At 55.0% G+C, this 24,744-nt stretch overlaps 1 protein-coding gene across 13 annotated transcripts in view; it reads right to left on the bottom strand.

Moving 5' to 3' along the window:
* DAB2IP (DAB2 interacting protein) overlaps window positions 1-24,744 on the bottom strand; it is a 213,608-nt gene that overhangs the window by 27,680 nt on the left and 161,184 nt on the right. For 10 of the 13 annotated variants that reach the window (XM_032251506.1, XM_032251501.1, XM_032251509.1 and 7 more), the window contains one exon: window positions 827-980. In XM_032251506.1, the coding sequence (XP_032107397.1) occupies window positions 827-980 (154 nt within the window). The other 3 variants (XM_032251507.1, XM_032251510.1, XM_032251511.1) reach the window with 3 other exon arrangements.

The raw sequence follows: 24,744 nt of genomic DNA, 5'->3' as shown, positions 1-24,744 counted from the left end.
CCCAGGGCTGGGGGTGCCAGGAGATTGTCACACTAGTCCCCAAGTGGCTGCTTCCCATTATCAGGCTCATTCCTCTACCAGAGAGCTCTCCTGGTTATGCATGATTATTGGGGGTAGGAATCTTCCCAGAAACCAGTAGGAAGCAATATGAATAACTGGAGAAGCAATTAGGAGGAACTCCCAGGAACACCTGCAGCAACAGTAACCCTACTCCTGGCTTGGTCTCAGCCTTGCTGTGTGACCTCTGATGTCTTCGTGCCTTCTCTGAGTCTCAGATCCCCATTTACTATGAGGGACTAGATAGGTCAACCCCAGGTAACACCCTTGCCCAGGGTGGGTCACTGACTCTCTGCAATGCAACCTCAGGTCGCAGAATGCCAGGGCAGCAAAGATTTGGGATCTTATTGTTCACAGCAGGGAACAGGTTCAGAAAAGGGGAGACTCTGTGCTATCCACACTGCATTTGGGGGTGAGCAGGCTCTAAGACACGGGCTCTGGTGCTTCAGAAATTCAGGCTTTCCCCTACTCACTGTCACACACTGGGGCCTCAGCAGCTTCCTGTCGGCATGGAGAACAGGTGCTGGTCCATTTTTGGAGAGCCCAGGGGACAGAAAGGACAGCCCCAACCCCAGCTCCACGTGGTCTCTTAGGAGCTGAAAGCTATCAGTAAATAATAGCCACTGTCCACAAGAGCCTGGCCACTACCCCCATGACCCTGGCCCCTGCTGAGGCCACAGCGGACTGGGCTCCAGGAGGATGTCTGGAGGAGACCAGCCAGGCCAGGAGAGGATGGGGTATCCACCCCAACCCCTGAGTTGGGACCCACCTCGAAGCAGTAGTCTTGGCCAAGGATGCTGCTGTGCACAGGCTTGATGACCACCTCTTCCTCCATGCTGAGGTCCAGCGCCTCCACCGCACTGCTGGGGCTGAGCAGGGACTCGTGGGAGCGAGACTCCTTCAGCCTTGGCATCAGATGGGACCTGGGGTTGCAGTAGGTGTGTCAACCTGGGCCCCACCCCGCAGGCTGGGCCAAGCTGGTTGCCACGTCCCACCCATCTGCCCTGCCCCTGCCCCTCCCGGGAGGCAGTCACTTCTCTCCACTCTCTCTCCTTTCTGTCTTAAGACAGATCTGGGGGCAGGGCCGTCACACAGACTGGTGGGAACCTTCTCCGCACTGCAGGAGTCTGGGTCGGGGCTTGGCTCTCAGAGAGCAAGAAGGTGAGGATTAGGTGACTACTCCAGGGTTAACATTAGCAAGTGAGCCTGTGGGGCTGGGGCCAGCTTAGCTCCTGAGCAGCCCTAGAGACCCAAGGAAAGCCCACCTGACCCAGGCAGCTGCCTGCAGTTCTGGGGCCTTGCCCATTTCCCCTCCCTTTTGCACTGGTCCCTGTCCAAGCCTGAGAAGTCACTCTGTCCCAACAGTTATCCAGCACATCACTGCTAACAGCCCTTCCTCATATGCTGTTCCACACCACCAGCCCCACACAAGGGAGATGCTGCTCCCATCTTACAGATGAGGACAGTGAGGAGAGGTGAGTCTCGAAGCAGAAGGGATGCAGCGGCCTGCACAGTACCCAAGACACACACTCCATCAGGGTGAACATGCTGGGGCTTGGGGCCCGGGTCAGTGGGTCCAACATAGGCACAAAGAGCACAGGGCTGATGCCACCTGGCAGCCAAATGCAGACCAGGCCTGGGCCCACTGCTCCCCTGCTGTGTGGCCCTGGGGAAATCGTCCCCCTGAGCCTCAGTTTCCTCAGTGCATCACATGGAAAGCACCTCAGACGATACCTACTCCAAGGTTAGGTAAAGGCTCTTTCCAAAGCACAGAGCAGTGTCTTCCTAAAGCCCCAGCCCTGACGGTGGGGCAGAGGAAAAGTGTGGGCCTGTTAAGACCACCTCTGTGCAGAAGCTGTGCCCTGCTTGTGTCCAGGGCTCAAACCCTGAGGCTGGTGACAAACCTGATCCAGGCTTAGCCCACATGGACCTCCTACCGTCAACCCCCTATGTCCTTTGGCTCCTGGCTCCAGTGGTCCAAGTGCTCAGTCCATCATTCTCTTCCTGCCTCTCCAAAGACCCCTGCCTTGGGCCATGCTGAGGCTTGGCCCCTGACCTGAGGGGCTTCTGGCTTGACAGAGCCACCAGACACTTCCCTGGAGGGTGAATACCCTGTACATTCATTTCTGTGACTGCCCCGGGTCAGGAGGCTGAGGCCCACTCTGTGGGTGCTCAGAAACCCAGAGTTGAGCAGGAAAATCCCTGCTCAGAGGGACTCAGGCTGACAGAGACCACTCTCCCACCCCAAGCTCCATATCTCCATGGCAATAGCCCTCTGAGCATAAGAACCCTCTCTGACATGGAGTCCCATGCTAGATGCTGTATGGAGTCAGAGCTGAACCCCAACCCTTAGATATTCCAGAGGCCAGCCCAGAAGCCCCAATCAACAGGCTCCCTCTGCCTCTCCAAGTCCAGCACGAAGCCGGCCTCTATAAGCAGAGGGAATGGGCAGAGCCAGAGGAAGGGTGTGAGACAAGCTCAAGGCAGGGCAGGGCCTTCCCAGCTTCCCCAAGGACTCCCACCTGGGGCTTCCCGCTGTGGCCTAAGCCCATGGGTATGCTCAGCATGTGCCTCTGCTCCTTTGGGGTGCTCTCCCTGGGAGGCCCAGTTCACAAAGGGGCATGTGGCCTACCCAACACACCACACCGCTGTGTTGGAACAGGCCTCTTCTCCCGATGATCCTTCAAGGCCCAGCCTGAGCAGCCCAGCCTCCTTCCCGTCACGGCAGTGGCCAACGCCGTGGGTGGGCCTGTCCTCCCTGGGCTGAGATTCCACCTGGGCCACCCACCTCCCAGGGCATACGCCAGGTCTCCCTCCCACATGGGGCTTCATACCTCAGTGGAAGAGATGCCCTGCCTGATGGTAGGGAAGTCACCCTGGCTGGGAATGGCTGGGACTCACAGCCCCATAGGCCTGACATCTGGAACCCAGCTGCTTTCTGGCCCAGCTTGGTAAATCTCTGCTAGGTAAAGATGTTGGGAGCCAGGGAGGGTGGGGTAGGGACCCAGGAAGTACAGAGTGGGGAGCTGGGGAGCTGATGAGCTGAGGCCGCCTCCTGCCTGGGGCGCATGAATGAGCTGGCTGTGGAGAGGAAAGGCGAAGCATGCTTCAGCAGGCTGGGCCTGCCCAGGGAAACCTAAGGAGACCCTGGTCCTGTAACCCCAGGGGACCAGCAGGCCCAGGCCAGACCCCAAAACAGCCAGATCCTGGAGCCTGTGGTTGCAGAGTTGTCCCCTTCCTTCCCCTTCATCCTGTCCCACAAGCAGGCTCTGGCTGGCCTGGAAAGGATCCTAGCAGAAGAGAGGGCTGTGGGGAAGCTCAAGGCCCTTAGGCCACCCTGGACTGGCCTACTTGGACAGCCCTGACCCTCCCCGCTTCCCTGGGGGCTTCTCCAAAGGAGGGATGTAGAGCAGAGGCTGCATCCACCCTGCAGCACGAACTCTCTAGGGCGAAGAGGAACAGGGCAACACAAGCCCGCAGAGGCCCAAGTGGTTCCTCCAAGGTCTCCCAGGCTACTCTTCCTGGATAGTAGAGCAAGTGGGTGGTGAAGGCAGGGCCAGTGGACCTGCACTCTCACTCATGTTCCTATGCATTTCCTTCCTGACCAGCCTGGAATCTACAGGCTCTGACACACAGTGTCCTTGATCCCTACCCTATCTGGGCCCAGAGGGAGCCGGTCTGCTGTGACCCTGCCAGGGTGTGCCCATGGAGGCAGCTGATAAGATGAGGGGGCTCAGGAAGGAAAAATGGTCATTTGGTCACTTCCTGAACCCAGCAGGACCAACTCATGGTCCAAGAACCGCCTCTCTGGGAAGCCAGCCCTGTCCTGTGCCTGCAGCAGCCCCTGGCCACTCCATGGCAGAGACTACCTGCTCCTTCAGTCACCCAAGGCAGGCTTCTCCCCAACCCTGGCTTCATCCCATGCCAGCATTGTTGGGCCACTTCCTTTTTCACTGCTAGTCTCTGCATTGTCAAGCTAGGGAAGCAGCATATCAGAGGCAGGGCAGGAGATGGGCACCAAAGACTGCCCAGGCTCCAAGGGGGCAGGGCTAGGCACAGCCTCCCCACCTGGGACGCTCAGGTGAAGCGGGGTGAGCAAGCACTGGTTTCTACCTTGCTCCACTCCACTCCCAGGAGGGGACACTTGTAGGCACCCACCTCTAGTCAGCACAGGGTGAGCGCCCAGTTGGTCACTTGCACATCCCTTTTTTCCTATTTCAACTGCACACAGCCCTGCCAGGAGTTTTCACCTGCCCATTTTACAGAAAGGTATAATAGGGTCAGGGAGGAGCAGTTACTCAAGCTGCTCAAGGGCCCCTGCTGGGATGGGAACCAGGTCAGTCCAGGAGCTCTGCCCACAGCTGCCCTGTGTGGTGTGGGATCTGGGGGCCGATGCCCTTATTTTCAGGGCCTCTGCTCTCCCCCAGCCCTGGGTCAGATCCCTCTCTGTTGCCCAAGGCTGAGGTGGGAGGGAAGGTGGTCCGACTGCGTGGCCCACTTCATCGCCTTGACCCCGTGCCCAGCTCAGTCTCACGATGGCTTTCCCCTCTCACATCTTGTGGTCCTTGGAGACTAGAGCTTTAGTCTCCTAGGCGAGGTGGCACCAAGGAGGGCAAAAGGCCTTCACATGGGGTTTCCACCCCTGCAAATCACTTCCATGGCCCAGGTCTGAGCTACTTCTTACAACAACCCTGCCAGGACATCACACATCTATTATAGAAGCAGGTCTCAAACCAGGGAGTGGGCTCCACACTGTCTGCCCCTCCTCACCAGGGCAGAGCTGGCATCCCCAGGCCAGGCTTATCTTGGGCCATGCATCACAGGAACCACCCCACAAGTCACTTCACAGAATCTCCACGAGCCCAAGAGGCAGATTCTGACCTCAGCCCACTTCACACAAGAGAAACTGAGGCCTGCCAGGGAGGGCAAGAGATGTGCCCATCATCCCATCTTTGCTCTAGTGTGGCTGCCACACCCAAACCTTTGGGGTCCATTTCCTCACCTGAAAAAGGAGGAAGGAGGCTTGCTTCACCCAGAAAACACAGGCACTTGGCGCACACACAAGGTGCTGTGAAGGTGGCAACTTCGGCCCTCTGAGTTGTGGGGGTGAAGGGATCCCCTCTCAAGACCACACAGGATTCAATGCCAGCCCTGGAACTTGGCACTCCGGGCAACTGGCTGGCATCTACCTGCCTGCCCCAGCTGAACAGGCCCATTTTCACAGCAGCCTGCCTGCTGGGTCCCTCCATCCCAGGGAGCAGGAGTCTCAGGTGGGGTCTCAGGCACACGCTGTCCTCTCTGCCCAGAAGTCTCCTTCCCCTCTCCTATCCAACCTTCAACACCCAGCTTCTGTGCCCCTTCTTCCCTGAAGCCTTCCTGGACTCCCTGGGCAGACAGCCACAACCAGGTTGTGCTGGGAAGGTCTGTCACAGAGCTGTCTCCCTGTCAGGCAGGGGGCTCCCTGTGGGTAGGGCTGGGTCTGGCTGGCTCCAAGGTCCAGAGCCTTAGAGTTCCTGGACCAAAACCCCAACACACCAGCAGCCAAGGTCAGCTAAGCTCAGAGGGCGCAGGAGGTCAGTGGGGATAAGGACAGTCCTCCCTCAGCCTGCAAACCCTGGTGATGTGGTTGTTCCCTTGGAGAAGAGACAAAGAAGGCCTGAGGGTGGGTCGTCAGAGCAGCTGCCTGTTCAAGGCCAAGTCCCAAGTGCAGCATTCCAGTGTTCATTCCAGAGTCTCCGGGAAATGCCCCTGCCTTGCTCTGTCCAAGTATGGGGTGCTTCCCCCATCCCTCTCAAGGTTAAGAGGCTCATCCTATCCTCTGTGGTTGTACCCTGCTCCCTACAACCCCAGCCCTAGACCCTTCTAAACATGGCAAATCACTAGCCCCATGACAGCGCTCCAGGGACTAGAGGCCCTTTGCCTGTCCTCCATGGCATGGAATCCTTCCTGCTCCCAGGAAGGGGGTGGCACCATGACACCCAGGTCACACACAGGACTGTCAAGGCCACAGCTAGGGTGACCTGCCCTGGACTCCACTGCAGCAGAGGAGCTTGGCCAGGGCCTAGGAGGGCAGAGGGGAATGGGAGTTCCACTGGCCACTTCCCTAAACCACAGCAGCGCCCTTCACTGGACAAGCCACTCTACCTGGCATGGCCTCCTCACTCCTGTCCCTCTTCTCTCGCGTCACGGCCTATGAGATAATCAAGTCCCAGATGCTGGCATCTGAGCCCTCCTGAAAGGCTCCTCGCGCTACACCCTGGCCAAGTGACCTGGACTCTCCTCCCCAGGTACTTCCTGACCAAGCTGCAAACTCTTACCCTCCGAGGGCCCATGTCCAAGCTGTCTCCCGAGCCTGCTCATTCTGCCTCTCCCTCCACTTCTCTGACAAACAAAGTCCATTCTCAGTTTTCAAGGCCCAGCCCAATGTTACCATCACAAAGCAGTCCCTGGTCTCTCGAGGCAGACTACTCACACCACGCTATCTAAACTGGCTCAGAGTCACAATCTCCCACCTGTCCCACTTAATTCTCATGACAATCTTGTCAGGACTAAAAAGGTTCACCTAGAAAGGTGAGGCCACCTGCCCAAGATCACCTGTGTACCAAGTGGCCGAGTCAGATGTGAATCCAGTTCAGTGGAGTCTAAGACTAACTGCACCAGCCTCAGTTTGGCCTTTCCGTCATCCAGGGGTGACCCATAGCAGCCGGGCAGGGAGAAAAGGTCCACAGCCAGCTAACACACTAGCTGTGACCCACTCACTCCAGGTGGGGAAGGAAGGGCTGGGGGATACAGGATGGGGCAGCCCCTGCCCAGGGACCAGGAAACGTGGGCACAAGGCATGGGGAGCCGCTGTGGGAGACAGTGCCGGGGCCCAACAGCAGCTCATTGTGAGGGCCAGCAGCAGAACAACGGGGACATTGTCCCAGCTCCTGAGGCCTAGCCTTATCTGATAGCCTTCCAGCCAACCCACAAGCTGTTTTTCAACTCTGATCCTTTTTTTCTCTTAAAAGGTTAGTGACACAGAAGTTCAGCAAACTCATTATTCCAAGGAAGGAAAGGACCCCAAACCAAAACTTACAGTAATTAAAAAGCCCTACTTGACACAGTAAGGGTATTCTCAGCTACTGTGTGGGGGGAATTGAGAGTGGGATTATTTGGCTGGGAAAGTAAGGGGCTCAGGGTCACCCTCCAAATCTTGAAAGCTCAGAGGGAGCTGACCCGTGTAGCCCCAAAGGGCAAGGCTGGGACCGGGAGAGGCCACTACCAGCTCAATCACAGGTGTCCCCGAATGGGCCAGGCTGATCTGGTTTTAGAGAGTAGGCTCCCTGTCTCTGTCTCTGGAAGTGTGCAAGCAGAAGCTGGGAGGCCCCTTTAAGACATGCTGCATGGTTAGGGCTGCCAGGGTAACGGGCTGGGCAGTGCACACAGGCAGGCAATGGAGTGAGCCCTGGGATTAAACACACACACACACACACACACACACACACACACACACACACACACAAATGAATGCTACAGAAATGCACCTGCAGCTGCCAGCAGTCAGGAGGACAGAGGGCCTAGTGTCAAGTGTGCCTGGCTGTAGAGCAAACCCGTCTCTATTCCTTATGAAACACACAACCTTGGGTACTTCAAGTCATTCAACTCTCTAGGACCCAGTTTCCCCATCCACAGTGAGGATAACGACAAGCCTTCCTCACAGGTTACTCTAAGGATCAAATGAGACCATGCAGGAGAGAGGGTCATGAGGGCAGGGGTGTCAGGAACTCCCATCAGTTGCTTGTGACTGTTCATGCCACCTTGGTCTATTCTATTCGCCCACCTCACTGCCAGCCACGATGCTGAGCTGGAGAAACAGCCATGAACAATACTGGTAAATGATGCACACGCTGCTATCCCCTAAGGCTGACGTTTCTGGGATAGGTCATGCTTTTGACAATTTGCAGTGACAAGATAGGACTTCCCTGGCTGTTCCCTGTTCCTGTCCCGACAACTCAAAATCTTTACATGCTCCATATCTTAGCTTTTCCCATCTGCAAAATGAGGCTCAATCACATCTCCCCAAATGCTCTGGGACACCTCAAATTTCTTTAAAAAGCCCTTAATTTCCTGAAGCAAAACGAAAAGAGCAGAAGGTGTGCCTAGCAGTGAGCAGTAGACCCCTGTGAGGGGGCCCTTTGGCCCCTCTGCCTGTGATTCCCAAGCACAGCCATCCCCAGCCCCAGTCTCCAGCCCACCAGCCCGTGTGGTCCCAAGCCACTGCCCACTGCCCCAACCAGATCTGGAAGAGAAATCCTGGACAAGGTTTGTCTCCATAGAGTCGGTGCCCACCCGAAGGCTGGCGGGGCCAGCTGGTTCTGGAGTCAGGATTTCAGCACTCTCTAGGCCCAGTCAAGTCAGGACATGCCAATTATGCTTCTGCCTGTCACAGCCTGGCAGGTCCGGGGGCTGTGCTAGAAGTCTCTGCCCACACTGGAAGGAGACAGAGTCTGGACACGGTCAGAATGAATGCACTGACCTGCTGGGAATCAAGTGGCAGGACATAAACAGGGCAGTGCCCTGCCTGGTATGTCCAGCAGAGCTCTCTCCCCAAGCCCAGCCTTGCCCTGCTGGTCTGGGAACCGGCTGCTCAGAAGGCCAGTGCTCACTCCTGGCCCAGCTAGGATCCCAGGGGAGAAGAGAGGAATGCAGCTGCCTGGTGGCTCCCAGGGCCCTGGGGAGACAGGGCCTCTCCTAAAAAGGCAGAGAGGTTGGCTTCCCTCCCAGGGAAGTCTTCCAGGGACGACAGGGCTGAGAGGTGTGGTCCCTCTCAGCCCGGGGTTCCCTCAGGCCAAGGTAAGGGGCAGGTCCTAGCAGTCACCAGGACCCAGTGCGACGCCCCCATACATACAGAGAGCCCTGAGCTGGGAAACAGGGAGGCACCTGGCCTTCTGCCCTCACCCCTGGGAGCCTGTGCTTTCCCCACATCACAGGGCTGAGCTGGCAGAGGAGGGTCCACACCCTACAACCAAAACAGGAGGACAGGGCAGCTCACTGCTTGCGACGGCTACAATGCAGCCAGAGGCCTGGTGTCCTGTGGTACTCACTATAGGCTGACCGAAGGAATGACACTGTGGCAGCCTGGACCTAACAGCCACTCACTAAGCACCTGCTACGTGCCAGCTGCAGGTGTTCTTACCAAAGGACACAGATCCTCTCATGGCCTTCCCCCAACAACGCTGCACAAAAGGCAGCATCGTGCCAGAATGGGAAAGCAGGGATTCAGACTCAGGTCCCACGAGCCCTGGCTCATGAGGCAACTTTTCCTGTACACACCCACTTAGTCCAAAAGGTTCACTGGAAGCTTTAGGACGTTCTCTAAAGAGGAAACAGAAGCTTGGAGACAGGGAGTGGCTTGGCTAGGTCACATGGTCCAGAAGTGAAAGCTGGGGTTCTAATGGCCTGATCACCCTCTGCACCTGCTCCGCAGGGGGTTAGGCCTGGAGTCCAGGGATCCAATCACCCAGCACCCCAGCAAGGGCCCGTTCCTCTCCCTGAGGGAGTCCTAGGTCTCTGTCCCAGCTCTATCTAGAGTCTATGACAGACCTTGAATGTGTTTCCTCCCCTCTTTAGGTGCCGTTTCTTCACACGCTGAGCTACTTCAGAGAAAGCCACGAAAACCCTACGTCAACTCCCTAGAACATAAGGGACAATAAACTATCACGACTGCTACCACCACCACCAGCAGTACCTGTAGTAACATAAAAGTAGCATCTCACTGCTGCCTGGGGCGAATTGGGCCAAAGCTCAGGGGAGACCAGGGATTCGAGAGGGCGCTGGCACTGGCTCCTGAATGAGAGGCAGCCTTCAGCATCCTCTCCCCATATAAACTGTGCAGGCCCAACAGAGTTTTCAAAAAACAAGAACACAAAATTTACCTTTCCACTTATTTCTTTTTTTGGGAAGGTGGGGGCATGCAGAGAGACAGAAGAAACAAAAAACTTTCCATCTAATCCCCAAAGTCATCCTGCAGCTGGAATAATTTCAGGTTTTTAATCAATAGCTGTCAGACTTGTCAAATTACTTTGGGAACCACAAAGCAGCTTTTAAACATTCATAAACCTCAGTAGAACAGCGAAGTGCCCTGAATTTTAAAAGAAGAGCATCTACGGAACGCTCATTGACGAGGGTGAGCAGTGGGCAAATCGAAAATGAGCTGTGGGCTAGCTGCCGCTGCCCCTCCTGCTTCTGAGCAGCGACAACTCTCCAGCCCTCCCTGGCCTATAGGAAAAACTACCAGGCTTGGCCTAGCCACTCAGAAAGTTTAGGGAGGATGACAGCCCCCCCACCCCCAACCCCAGGAAAAGGGCCCAACTCCCCTGCACCTGGGGCTCCAACCCCAGACACAACTGCAGCAACCCTGAAGCTCCCAGGCTCTAGAGCCCATCATAGACATGCTAGCCCACTGCCCTCCCCGAATCTCTCCATTTGGATCACTCCTGAGAATGTTTCAAGGCCCTGACCCAGGCGCTCCCTCTCCTTGAACTCAGTCTGTGCCTGGCTCCTCCTCACACGTGAACAGACCTATGCATCATGGCTTGAGTGGGACTGGTTTCTAACTGGTCCCTGCACCTCCAACAGCCGCCTCAGGGCCCTGGGGATGCAAGACCCAAGTGGGAAAAGATAATGAGACAAAAAGAATAAACGAGCTGAAAAGTGAGAATTTCATTCTCCAGGAAGTGCTTCCCTCTGAATCTAATTCCTCCCAGCTCTCTACATCCAGGAAGCCCTCCCTAGCCCATGCTCAGCCCCACAACAGAATGTAGAGACAGAGGCAGAAGCTTCTTCCATCTCATCTCTTCCACCCAAGACCTGGGTGCCATGCCACGTGGCTTCCTGGGACCATGTGGGCCGTTCATGTTGGGGTGATCTAGGGATGGCCTCCTTCCCCCATCCTTGAGGGCCAGGTTTCCTGCCTCAGCCAAGGACCAGCCGCTTGTCCGTACAACCCCAGCTCCTAGCACTATGCTGGCTGAATGTGGTACGTAGGCATGGTTCCTTAAAAACACACACATAAAACTCTGTGACTTTGGTAAAATTAAACTGTGTGCCTCAGCTTTCTCATCTGGAAAATAGGGACATCACCACCTTTGGCTGTAGGGCTTACCTGACCTACAGCAAACTCTCCATACACAGCCCCAGTGATCAGCCCTGGCTGCCCCCATGCCCATCCAGGCTAGGCTGAGACTGCCTTCCCTGGGCATTCTGTCCCTTCCCGCACGCGCCTCCTGCCAGCACTTCTCTGGATGCTCCTGGCTTCTTCTGGGGCCCAGGACATTTTCAAGGTCTGTCTCTCACTCTGCCCAGCAGATCCTTCCTGACTCTCCCAACAGCTGAGCTCTCAAAAAGCCTCTCTGCCAACGACCTCAGACCACCTTACCTGTTCCATCCCGTCACTCCAAGAGCAGACTTCAGAGTACAGGTCGTTTTAAGCAGGCATCTCACAGACTGCCATTTAAGAAGAGATGGACAAATCTAGGAACAAATGCTGGCATCCTAGACTCCAGCCCCAGTGGTCACCATAGCTCAGCTATCTCTTCCATTCCAGCCACCATTTGGGACAGAGAGGCTTTGTGGCATACAAGGCTCCCTCCTTGTTAGCAGCCTGAGCTCAGATAGGCAGAAGAGTCAAAGATGTGAGGGAAGGAGCGGGGGGTCAAAGGAGCATAGATCTCCATGGGCCTCTCCTGCATCTCAGCTTCCTCTGCCGTCAAGTGGGATGCCCTTGCCTCCTGCCAGAACTTGCTGAAGATGCATCATAGTAAGGCACCCCCCATCCTGATCCTGGGCAGTTGTACAGCCACCAGCGCAGCCACTGAGTGCCTCCACTATGTCAGCACGAAGCATGTGGGGCTATGGGCCTAGGGATGGCAGCTGCCCATTCCTCCCAAACCCTGAGGTCTGGAAGTCCGCCTGGGGCACCAAAGCAGCTGCTTCTCAGACTGTAACTAGCAGGAGACAGCCAGGAGTGTTCAGCAGCAGCAAGACAACAGGAAGGGGGCTGTCAGTAAGCCACAGGGTCCCAGGCCACTGGCACGGGCAGAAACTCAGCGACACCATGTCAAAGAAAACGAGGAGTGTGGTTACCGAGTTCCGCCTGCTGCTAGTGACCGTGCACCAAAGCCACCTGTGGCTCTCATGTACCTGCTCACCCACCACACCACAGCAAGCCCACATACATGGGAAGTGCAGTAGCAGGCACTGGCTCTGCACCTCTGACCCTCACACAGCTAACTGCAGGAGAGAATGCGGCTCTGAGACCTCCAGGGGCTTCCCAAGGCCAGTTTGTCAGACCTCAGGGTCTGCCCTTTCCCCCCTCATTCCACACTGGCTGACTCCAGGCTAAGCTAAGCTAGCCTTGTCTGTCATTTGTCACCTGGCCCACAGGATTCCAACTGAGAAAGCAACTTACTTAAAATCCAGCTTTCCAAGGTACATTTCCAGGTTCCAACCCAGTCATACCAGCCCTGCTTGGCCCTATCTGGCTCATCATGCTAAATTGCATGCCTCTGCTCAAGGGGTTGCACTCCAGCAGCCTATCTGTCTATGCCCGGCTCAAAGGCCACCACCTCCACAAAGCCTTCCCAGAACCGACAACTCCCTCCAGGCTCCCGCCAGGCTTTGCACCTATACACACGCCCTCTGCTCTGAAGCAGAGGCTCAGAGAGGTCAAGCAGCTTGCCTAAGGCCACAATTCACAGGCACGGAGGTGGAGCAGGACACCTGGCACTTGAGCTCTAACTCCAAACTCTCTTCACTGCCTGTGGATGCCTCAGGTTTTCACCAAACCTACAAAATCCTATGACCAAATGCACAACTTTTAAGTAACTACAGGAACCTGGGTCACCAGAAATGTACTGAGAGCCCTGCCTTTGGCACCTCCTGGGTGGCTGCCTGTAAAACAGTGAGGACACCTACTGGCAGGCAGTCTCATCCATCCCCAGCAGTGGTAATGAAGGTGGTTAGGACCAACCTGCACTGAGACTTGGCTGTAATGAGCCCAATCCTTCCTCTGACTTCTCCAGAAATAGGTACTTGCCCAGTGAAGATGCTATCACACCAAAGTGATCTGGCTTCTGACAACTGTTTCAAGTATTTAAGCAGAGCCAAAACACACTCCTGGCCCAGACACAGCCTTCCCAATCTCCCACCCACCTCCACCCCACCCAGCAGGCCTGGGCCCCACGGACTAGGGAGTGGAAGCAGGAAGCGAGAAGGAAAAAGAAAGCTCTGCTGAGGGGCTGGGGCAGAGATACTATGGCCCCCAAACCCCAGTGCAGCCCCACCCAGTCAGCTCAGAGCAAAGGCCAGCTCAGAGCAAAAGCTCCTCAGTTCAGAAAACTTGTCAACAGTCCCTGGCATTTCCCGGTTTTCAACGGAGCCACAGGGGCCACTGCGCCTGGGGGACGGAGCGACTCACACTGGGCTTCCTCTCATTTTAAAAACTTAGAACAGCAACAGCTCTTCTTGGTGTCCTGCTTTTTGGCAGGGCCATCCTAACTGCTTCTACATCTGCACAGAGGGGCAGAGACGGCATCCCAGGGTATTCTGGAGTCCCTCTGGGGACCGGCTCCTGTGACAGTTGCTCACCGAGGGTGTCTGCTGCCACCCAGCTCATTCAGGTCCCCCTGGACCCTAAGGCTGCCTCCCTCCTGGCTTTCCCAGCCTCCCTTGTTCTAAGCTCCACTCAGGCCACTCACCATCCCTCAGCATGGCCACCGGGCTTGGGAAGCCGAGTGGCCGGGCCAGCCTTCCCGCTGTCCGCTGCTCCCTGTTGTCCCTGGCCAGCCCAGGCCCGCTTTGCTCCCAGACACGCCACTCCAACCCTGTCCGCTGGGACTAATCATGGTTAGTTCAACAAAGGCTATGTTCCAACTCTCTGTAATGTGCTTTTAAAGGGCCAGTGTCCTACTTGGGCCTGCTGGGTCTTAAAGGTACAGGTTCCTTTTTCTTGTACAGGAAACAGGAAAGCAAAAAAACAAAACTTCAAAACTCATGATCAGGTTAGAGGCCCTGGGCTTCTGAGGAAGATTTTAGACACAATGAACAATAGTAAAACTTCAAATTCCATGAAGGTCCCAAAAAAGCTCAAAAATCAAACAAGGAAGCTAAATCTCAAGAATAAGAGAGTGGACGGTGGCCCTCTTTGGGCACTATGTGCTGGGCACAACACTGGGTACTTTATGGCCCGGTCTCATTTACTCCTCACCACTCCACAGACAGGCATTACCATTGCCCCATTTTTCGGATGAGGAAGCTGAGGCCGCAGGGGCTCCCCAGCTCGCCAGGACTTGACACAAGCCAGCAGCAAAGCTGGACCCACCCCATGAGGTTGGTCATGGCCAGTCTTCCTCCCACCTGCTCCCTGCACAAGGCCCAGCTGTTCCACGTCCTCCAGTGTTTCTCCTTCATGAAGAAAGAAGGGGGTGAGACGAGGAGTCACCTGTCACAGGTGTCCCACCACCAGGCTTTCAGTTTGAGCCTCAGAATCCTGCAGGGTCAGGTCTATCTTTCCCTCCATCTTCCAGGTGAGAGGACTGGAAATCATGGTTTCTGACACAACACGAAAGGAGACAGAGGAACACTAGGGGAGGGCGAAAGCAGAGAAAACAGGGGAGTCAGAGGGAGGATGGGGGGAGAAGCAGGTGCAGGGAACTGAGGCAGAGGGGGCAACCATCCTTCCAAGCCAGGACTCAGGCAAGCTGGCTGAGGACCTTCCCCTGTCCACAGGAATGGGGCTTCTCCTGGGCAAGGGTGGGCAGGGCCTGACTAGCTACTGGAATAGGAGTGGGACGGGGAGAGGAAGGGAAGAGAGACTTGACTGGGTCTCAGCACCTGGTCTAAAGTATCCTCAGAGAAGCATGGGCCATTCTGGCACCTGTAGTGCCTGGGCCCACAGTAGGTGCTGTGTGGCTATCTTCTTTTTTTTCTTTTTCTGAGGTGGAGTTTCACACTTGTTGCCCAGGCTGGAGTGCAATGGTACGATCTCAGCTCACCGCAACCTCTGCCTCCTGGGTTCAAGTGATTCTCCTGCCTCAGCCTCCGAGTAGCTGGGATTACAAGCATGTGCCAGCACACCTAGCTAATTTTGTATTTTTTTTAGTAGAGATGAGGTTTCACCATGTTGGTCAGGCTGGTTTCAAACTCCTGACCTCAGGTGATCACCCACCTTGGCCTCCCAAAGTGCTGGGGCAGGTGTGAGGCACTGCACCTGGCCCAGTGTGGTTATCTTCTGTCAGAAAAGCCAAGGCCAGGAGGCGTCTTCAGATCCAACTCTGCAGGAGCTGAGTCATTCAAGAATTTAGCACCCTCACTCTTATTTCTATGATGCCTGCAAGTCAAATAAGTTTCAGCATGTATCGCCTGATAGGAAAGAAGATGACCTCTGAAGCCAGACTAAGTTCAAACCTGGACTCTGCCACTTGTAAGCTGTGTGGTCTTGGACAGGTTAAGTCACCTCTCTGAGCCTCTCTCAGATTCCCTTCCTATAAAATGGATATAATAATAGTATTTACGTCATAGGATTGCCAAGAGGATACAGAACAAAGCCTGGCTGAGAGTAAGCATGTAACAAAGGCTAGCCTTCAGCTGGGGTACAGGAAGTTGCCCCAAGATAGCTGGAGGCACAAACAGGAAACTAGCCTCTTGGGTAGTGACCCTGGCCGAGTCATTTCTTTCTCTCAGCCTGTTTTCTTCTATAAAAGGACCCTCAGTGATTTCGAGGCAGGACTACCCCTTTACCACCTCCCAGATGCCTGGTCCGCCCCATAAGGAGACAAAGACAGAAGGTGAGAAACACTGAGAAATCCTTTGAGGCCTGAAAATAGCCTGCCTTGGCCACCCAGGCCAGGCTAAGAAAGTCTTCTGGGTAGGAGGGACAGAGCAAGGGAGAAGCAAGAGCCACACAGGCTGTCAGGAGGCAGCATAAGGCTTCGCCTCTCTGGGTGGGGACCTGCTCCCAGACTTCTCTGAGTTTGTCTTCCACTGCTCAGACATGGTCATGGGATGTGATCCGGCTGAGCTCATCCTACCCATGGGGAGCTCTGCATCAGCCATAGGGCCACCCTACATGCCTGCTGCAGAAACAGCCTCCCCAGATGCTGGAGGCTTGCCGCAGGCATCCCCAAGGCCTGACAAGGTTCAAGGCTTGCCTCATCCTATCTTCCTGGAGAAGAATGTATCTGATGTGCATGCAGGGAGAGGATGAGGTGTCGAGCATCAGAGGAAGCAGGTGGTTGGGAGGCAGGAGGAATGCCTTGGAGCCCTGGCAGAACATCTGACCACTATTTCTGAGAGGCAGTAGGAGACCTGGATGTCTTATACCCCACCCCTACTACCTCACCCCCAGGGACGGTCAGTGAGAGGAGGCCCGATTTGGGGGTTTTGCAGGCCCAGGCTGCAATTCTGGTCGTGTCACTTAGCAACTGTGGAACCCTGGGCAAGTCCTTTCACTTTCCTGAGTCTCAGTTTCCTCATATATAAAATGAGGTAATACACTATCCCCTGCAGGTAACATATGTAAAAACTGGTTAACCAGGAAAGGCATTTAACAAAGCAACTGGGAACCCGAAAGACTCAAATTATTTGAGTGCCATTCATTCAACAAACTCTGGAAACGACCAGGGGTTCGGTAGACCTTAGGTTGTCTTCAACTTTGTGCCAACCCTGCACCCTCAAGCCAAATGCATTCAAAATCCTCCGATGAGCCAGCAAAGTCCTGGAGCAGGGTTGCTGGGGGTGAGGGTTAGAGCTCCTGGCCACCAAAATATTGCATACAAAATCTCAAACTTCTCCAGAGCCAAACACATAAAGGAGCCTTCCAGAGAAATGCCTTTAGTGTAAAGGAAGTCTAGCTCTGCTCTGGGAAAAAACCTTGAGGTAAGCCAGGCTCCAGGACATTCTTATATAGGGGCCATGGACCCAGAGAGACTGAGGCAAGGAAAAGGGTTGATGTGGGGAACACAGGGTCAGCAGACTCAGCGTGAGTCCAAAAACGTGACAGTCAGCGAGCCCTCCAGGGAGGGGATGGAGAGGGCTCAGAGAGCTGGGAAAGACCACTGTGGGTGGCCCGTCGTGCTCCTGAATCAGAATCTCTAGGCTGAGATCCACTGGGTCAGTCGCTGGTAAACCCACACCATGGACAGAGAACATTCAGGCCCCTACCCTGGCCCTCCCCTCCTCAGCTCCCTGGCCAGCTGGGTCCTCAAGCACTTCTCTGCCCACTGCTGCCCCCGCCGCCTTCTCCTCGCCTCCTTTTCCTACTCAACATATCTGTCTGTTCTGACCCCACTGGGTCCCCTTGAGGACACCAAAGGCCTCCATGTTGCCAAAGCCAACCAGTTTCTGCACCTTATCACCCCTGAGTCCAGCCACCCTGCTCCAGCTTTCCTCTGTTCTCAGAGGCTGCTGGCACCTCACCTCCTTTCCTCCAGGTCCTCAGGGCTGTTTCGGAGGCACTCTTCCTTAGCACAACACTTTCCTCTGGTGGTCCTATCCACTCCCATAGCCCTAAATACCTCCAGCATGCTCACGACTCCTAAGTGTACCCCCAGCACTCCCCTCCTCTGAGCTCTGGACCCACACATTTCCATCCCGGCCTGACAGTGCCTCCAGGACACCTCACGGAGCTTTACATCTGAAATGTCCAGCATGGAGCCTCAGCAGCAAAGCCAGGAGCCCTTCCTTTCCCTGGCCTTTAGAATCCAATGCAACACAAATCCTGCTGCTACCCGCTCTGAAATCCCTCACCCCCGTTTACTCCTCTCTATCTTCCCCAGGCAGCCTGCTGTCCAGGCAGCCTCCCCAGCCATTGGGAGTCAGAGGGACCCTTCAGAAATGCAAATCAGATTACTGAACTCCTCATCTTAAAGCCCGTCAATTACTCCTGACCACATTGAATAAATCTGAACTGCTTCCCAGTGAAAGACATTGGCAGGCGTGACCTACCTACTCCCTGACCTCATCCAGCAATACCCAACACCTCCCACCACACACAGCAAAGTCTCTTGTTTCCTGCTCAAGGACTTTGTACTTGCTGCTCCTAGCTCCAGTGCACTCTAACAGCAAATTGGTGAGCTTCTGGCATCTTGTGCAACTCAATCCTTCCCTGACTGCTCCATCTAAGGTCCTGCCCTGCCCCCATTACTCCCTAGTGAAACACTTGGCTTGCTTGCTTCACAGCATCTTGCTCTTGCAGCTAGCAAATATTTAAGTGCAAACTTATGTGCCAAGCACTATTTAGGCACAGGGAAGACAGGTATTGAACAAAGCAGACAGAAATCCCTGACTCACATTTCAATAGGGAACTTCACCCAATTGGGAATCACTTTGTTTCCCCACTCACTTCTTATCTGCCTCTCCTGTCAGAAGGTAAGCTCTGTGTGGCCAAGCTCTACATGTTGCATTTCTGTATCTTCAGAGAGGGTCTGATGTGGTGTAAGAGCTCGGTAAGTCCCGAGGAAATCAAGATGCAAAAACAAAGACCAGGGAAGCTAAAGAACCAAACCCTAAACCCTGACCTAGACATATGACACCAAGAGCCAGGTCTTCAATGCCTCCCATGGCGTCTCTCCCTACCCCTGGGGGCCTCAAGTGGGAAGAAAAGCTTCTGTGACACCCCAGCCTTCTGGGGTCAGGCAGAAGCACATCTGTCAGCTTTGTTTAACTGCTGGGGAACAGATGGGTGATGCAGACCTGAGAGCTTAGGGAGGCTTCTTGAAGAAGTTAGATCTGAACAAGGCCACCCACACCTCCCTCCCAGATCTAGGGAGGAAGAAAACAAATTTGTGTTTTAGGGCTCCGATGTTCTGTGCTCTAACAGGAAAGAAGAAAAAATGCCTTTACTTTTTATTAGTGTCTAGATCAATAAAACTTTTAGGAGTAAAGCTTCTCTCCTGCAATACTAACTGCGACAGAGAAAGGGAGAGAGAGAGAGAGAGGGAGGCAGGGGGGGAGGGAGAGAGAGATAGAGATGTGGATTACTAAATCTATCTCAGAGAGGCAAGGCTGGGAGAGATGGAGGGCACAGGAGCACGGGCAGCTTCCCTCTCACCTGTGCTGGGAGCCTCTGGCTAAAGTCTCTCATTAGCCCTGCAGATTGGGTCAAGGCCCACTCCTCATGGTTCCCTGAGCCTAGGTCAGCAGCCACACCAATGGACGCCCACCTTCCAGGGTCCCCACAAGCTTGCTTGCTTGGCTGTCTCTGTGCTGTGCCCTCAAGCTTCTCCCCAGCCCACCTCCCACCTCCAGGCTAGAAAGTCCAGGAGGGCAGGGCTTGCTTCCCTGGAAGAGGAGCCAGTTTAGCAAGCCCCAGCCCCCACCTTCACTCTTCCTCCCAAGTCCGAGGGAATCCCCCATTCAGTCCCTTAAGCCTTGTACCTTCATAGCACACCAACAAGCCCTGCCCACTGAGGACTGAGTTCTGGAACCAGGCCTCCTTGGAAAAATAGCTCCTCACCCTCCAGCCCAATCCACTCCCATCCAAAGCCTGTCTGACCCCATAATTGACTAGAGACCCACCCACAGGGGAGGAAGTTTCCTTGTGGCTTCTGTCCTCCCTCCCACAGAGCCTCAAACAGACCTTTGTGGCGGGGGCGCAGGCCTCTCTGCTGACCTGGTTCTGGGCACTTGCAACCCCGGAGGCCCTGGAGCCAGATCTGGCTTCCAAAGATGGCCTGGTCTCCAGTGAGCAGCCCCTCCGGCCCGGCCCAGGATCTTGCCGAAGTTGTCACCGAGAAGTCCAAGGCCACAGAGGCCCATTCCTGAGGGTGGTGCTCACCCAGGCACCTCTCCTGGACAGATCAGGAGGCCTCTTGGGGCCGGCATCTAAGAGGTGAGCCTAGGAGGGCTTCCCCTTCCTGAAAAGCACGTGCTGAATCTGTGTCTTCCGAGCTGAAATTTCAAAAATGACTTAAATAAACACCGTGGTGACAATGTCTAAAGGTTTCCGTGTCCTTCAGGAAACAAGTGGAAAATTACAGTCTTCCATACAGGTAACCACAAGGCACAACCTCCAAATCCAAGAAGACGAGAAAGACTCCTGAAAACAAAATATCGCTTCCAGCCACGGCAAGTCTCCCTCCAAGGAAGGGCCTCTGGGCAGGGTGCAGACCGGAGCACAGAGCTCTGGGTCAGGAAAGAGGGAGGAGCCGTCCCTACAGGCTCCTCCCTTAAAATGCTGACTCCGCCCAGGTCATATCCAGCCCCAAGCCCCGCCTCTGGGCTTTGGCATTTGCCATTCCGTCTGGTCTGCAATGCCGGGACTGGAGACATGGCTGGTTCCTCCTCATTCTGGTCTCAGACCAAAAGTCCCATCCCAGAAGAGGACTTCCCTCACCACTCTGGCTAAAGGGGCAACTTCCACCTCCCAACTTACCACCCAGCTTCATTTTCTTCACGGAACAGCCCTGAAGTCATCTTGTTTGTTTCTGTTTTTTACCCACCATGAAAATGTCCAGTCTACAAGAACACGGGGCATGCCCTGGTAATTCCAACATAGCTCGAACCAGAGCCCGGCACAAAGTTGGCACCCGACAGATGTACTGAATGAATGAAGGCATTTTTCAAGCTGGTCTGAGCCAGGTCAGCCAGAGCGGTGGAAAGCAGGTGCGGGGGAACCAAAGGACTTGGGGACGCGCCAAGGTAACCTCCCCCGAGTGCCGCTCCCAGAGCATTCCGGACTAACCTAGGGCTGCGCCACGCCCCAAACCCTCTCCAGCCCGGAAGTGGCCGGCCCCACCCCCAGCCCTCTGGGCACGCCCACCCACCCCACAGCAGCAGGCCCCGCCCTTCCCAGGCCCGCCAGCCGGTAACATTCCGCCGCCAGCTGCTTCCAGCTGCGGCCACTTCCAGCTCGCTTTCCGCCGCTGCTCTTCGGGCAGCGTCCGGGGCCCTCTGCCTTACAACCTCTTCCCCACCTTCGTGCGAGTCTGGGTCCTCACCGACCCCGCCAGCCCCTCACTCGCCCGCGGCCCGACTCCCGCGGCGCATTCCAGTTCGGCCCCACCAGCCCCACCCCAGGTTTCTCGGGCTTAGACCAGCGCAGCCCAGAGACCTAACCTAACCAAGGCAAACGCTTTCCCTTCCCCACATTTCCATTCAAACATTTTACCAAGTGAACACAACTGAGGTCCAGGCAAGACCAGGAGTTTGCCTACCAGGATCACCTAACCCGATTCCCCACCCTGACTTGGGACTAGACAGCCTAAGCTGGGAAGGGCGCTGGGTTCCCAGGCAGCAGTCCCAGGGTTCAGGTTTCTTCTCTACAGAGGCGGTTTTCCTTTCTGGAAAGCATCCGGCTAGTCCAGCAGGACAGAGGGTGCAGGGAGGGAGGAGACAGGTGAGCTGTGTGAGCTGCCCAGGTTCAAAAGTGAGCCCAGAAGCATGGGGGAGACAAACCCCTGACCCAGCTGCTGGCCTGGAGATTCATCCTTGGGTCACTTACCAGGCCCTCACTGAAACAAAAACCCCTAAGGGAAGGGCACACCCAGCCAACCAGGTATTTTTGCCTGGGGTCACCACCCTACCTATCACACTAGAGAAGCCACAGCAATGGTATCCACTTACTGAGTCTTTACCACATGCAAGGTATCATACCATCACACCTCCCTCCCTTACAGACACCAGCTAGAGGTGCTAATCCAGCAGAGGCCAGAAACCCAAAGCTGCACAGCGTCCTAATGTAAATATGGATGAACAGAAGCCAGTGGGAGAACAAAAGCCACCACCTGGAGTCCTGCCTAGGTCCTGCCCGGCTCCTCGTCCTCCACCTTAAGGCATCACAGACCCCAGGTCAGTCCTTGGCAGTTGCAGCCTGCTCCAGGACTTCAGCAAACAATACAGAGCTCCTACTAAGCTGCAGGCTGTGTCAGGCACCTACTGTGTACAGGCAGGCAGGAGACTGGCTGGGGCAACTGCAGGACTGGGAAGAGGTTTTACTGTGACCCCGGCAGCAGCTCCCAATCTGGAAGGTCCCTGACTCATTCTATCCCCTGCTTGGTCCTAGGATCCAGGTTCAGCTCTGCTGTGCACACAGGCAATCCAATACCACACAGTCTGCCCATGTTTGCATCCATTCACACCTCCAAAGCCCAAAGGGCTACCTGGCTCCCCCTACTGCCTAAAAGGCTCCCAGCCAGAGGTGCACTTACAGTGTTCTGTCCCATTCCTTCTGAATTTTCCCTCAGAGTTTTCCTCTCTGTTTATCCAATGTCTTAATAAAGTTTCCTAGCAGGGGAAAGGTGAAGATAAGAGTCTGAGAGAGGTCCTGGGGCCAGAGAAGCCCTTTTGGCTCCAGAGCAGCCAAGCCAACAAAGAAGGGGAAAGCAGAGTGCATCCTCTGAGCACCACCTCCCTCTGGGGTACACGTTCCAAGTCAGGTCTGCTCCCACTGATTTCACAATCACGGCAACAAACAGGCACGGCAGATATTATGACTACTTTATAGATGAAATCAAGTCTGGAATAGGTAAGTCATTTGCTCAAGTTGACCCAACTATATCTGAAAGTGTGCCTCACCCCTAGACAACTGTTTCTGCACCTTTTACTTGTCCCCTCTTGTTTCCCTCCTCAATCTGAATACTCCTTCCTCCCAGAAGCTTTCCTAGATTTCCCCCAGGCAAGAAACCATCCCCTGTTGATTCATCCGCACTGTTATAGTATCTTGTTGTAAGAAAACAGGGCCCTATGGCAGGGCCTTTTCCTCCGCATGACAGCTCTCACAGGAGGGAGTCACGAGTTAACAAGTAAGGAGCCTGCATCTGAGAGTGAGAATATGTCCATCTCCAGGGGGTCTCCCTTCCTCGCTAGCTGTCTGCCATAGTATCCTCTGTGGCTCCCTGCTCCTAGCCCCTGCTCAGAGGTCTGCATAATGGCTTACAGGCTCCTGTCAGCAACATCTTTAATAACACATAAAAGTACAGAGTACACAGTGACCATTCCTGGCCACATGCAGCTGGGCGAATTTCAGAGGCTGCCCTGATCCAGTCCCTCCTGGTTTCAGCATCTCCTGTGGCCACAGAGCAAGCCCAGAGCCTTGGGCCTCGCCTATCAGTAGGTCCAGCCTGTCCCGGCACACTCCTCACCTTTACACCTGGAGGTTGTCACTGGCAGCAGTCACAAGGCCTGCCTCCTTTTTGACTCTTCCCCATGCATGTCCTGCCTTTCTCATAGTCACAACCTTGTTTCCACTAGCCTCCCCTCCTGCCCCCATTTCTAATTTTCATTCTCCTTTCAAGGCCCAGCTCAACTGCCCCCACCTGAGGGAAGCCTTCCCAGTGGCCCCGGGCACAGGAAAGTGCACAATCTCTCCCTCTCTCTGCCTGAATTCCCGGTCTGACTCCCCTTCTCCCGGGTACTGCTGCCTGCCCGGCCAGGCCTTCCTTGGGGTCTGTCCCTCTCTGGTTCTCAGGGCCTAGGGGACCCCATATATGAGTGATGGAGAAACATACACTACAGGCTGTCTTCTCCCTAGAGCTCAGGACGTTCCTGTCTTGTCTTCTTTCAAATCTGAAGATGTCCTCAGCAACTGGGCTAGGCTCTCTGGGGGACTCTGGAACCCTCTCCCCTCAAAAAGCTTCCCATTTCCTTGAGTGACAAGAGAGTCTGGGCCACCACTGTCAAGGAATACCTCCAAGGAATGCCTGCACAGCCCTGTGGGGAGAGATGTACGCATCCTGGGAGAGGAGACATTTCTGGTGACCATGACTCTTTTCTTTCTAGAGGCTGAGCAGATGATAGAGCCTCTTTCTAAAGCAAGGTGCTGCTAAAACCCACCAACTGCCCCAGGATATGTCTGTAGGACACAAACAGGTACAGGACCAGAGAGGGACACCCTGTGGCAAAGTCAGCCCAGGGTCTGGCTGTTCATGGACAAGGGCTTCTGAAGAGACCACAGCTGTACTTAGCCGAAGGCGAGAAAACGAACTTGGTATTAGATTGAGGGCCAACTCAGGAAGCAGTTTCAGTGCACCGGCTGTTAATTTATGTGAGCACATCTATACTGTGTGGTTTTATCGTCACCAACAAGCAGCAAATGTGTCCTGGCACCTGCTATGTGCCAGACCCAGCACTAGGTATTTTACAGACATTATCTCCTTTCATTCTCCAAAGAGCCATAAGCTGTGGGTACCCATGCTATATTTTACTAAAAATGAAGCAGAAGCACAGAAAGGTTGGACAAGTTGCCCAAGCTCACACAGCTAGTTACTGGTGGGAGCTGGGATCCTAGGACCCTCAACAAGCTGGCCCCAGCCTGTCCCTCGGGTCTGAGCTGCCAGGGTTCAACATTTCAGAGCCTCTGCTCTCTGTTCCTGCCCCTCAGGCTCCCCACTCACCTAGTTTTGAGCTGTGTGGGTGGTTAATGTATGTGTCAGCCCACAGCCTCCCCACTTCCTTCCTCCTCACCATCTATTTAGTTTCCCCAGCTCAGACTCCTTCTCCCTCCAGACAAGCCAGCCAGACTCCCGCCCATCTGGCTACTGCTGCCCTGCTACCAGCCTGGTCGCATCCCCTCCGCCTGCCAGGCCCCAACCAGTGTCTTGTGGCGATGGCTTCGCCTGGCAGAGAATCCTGGAACCTTTTCCCCACAGCGATGTTGACACATGTTCACTCCAAAAATGTAATGTTTCCATCAAAACATTTAGTGGGAGT

Source organism: Sapajus apella, unplaced genomic scaffold (assembly GCF_009761245.1).
Source record: "Sapajus apella isolate SASKATOON/1434 unplaced genomic scaffold, GSC_monkey_1.0 scaffold76, whole genome shotgun sequence".
In the NCBI taxonomy this organism is placed as follows: Eukaryota; Metazoa; Chordata; class Mammalia; order Primates; family Cebidae; genus Sapajus; species Sapajus apella.
Note: the sequence above shows the minus strand (reverse complement) of the source record. Positions and strands in the feature narration are given on the sequence as shown.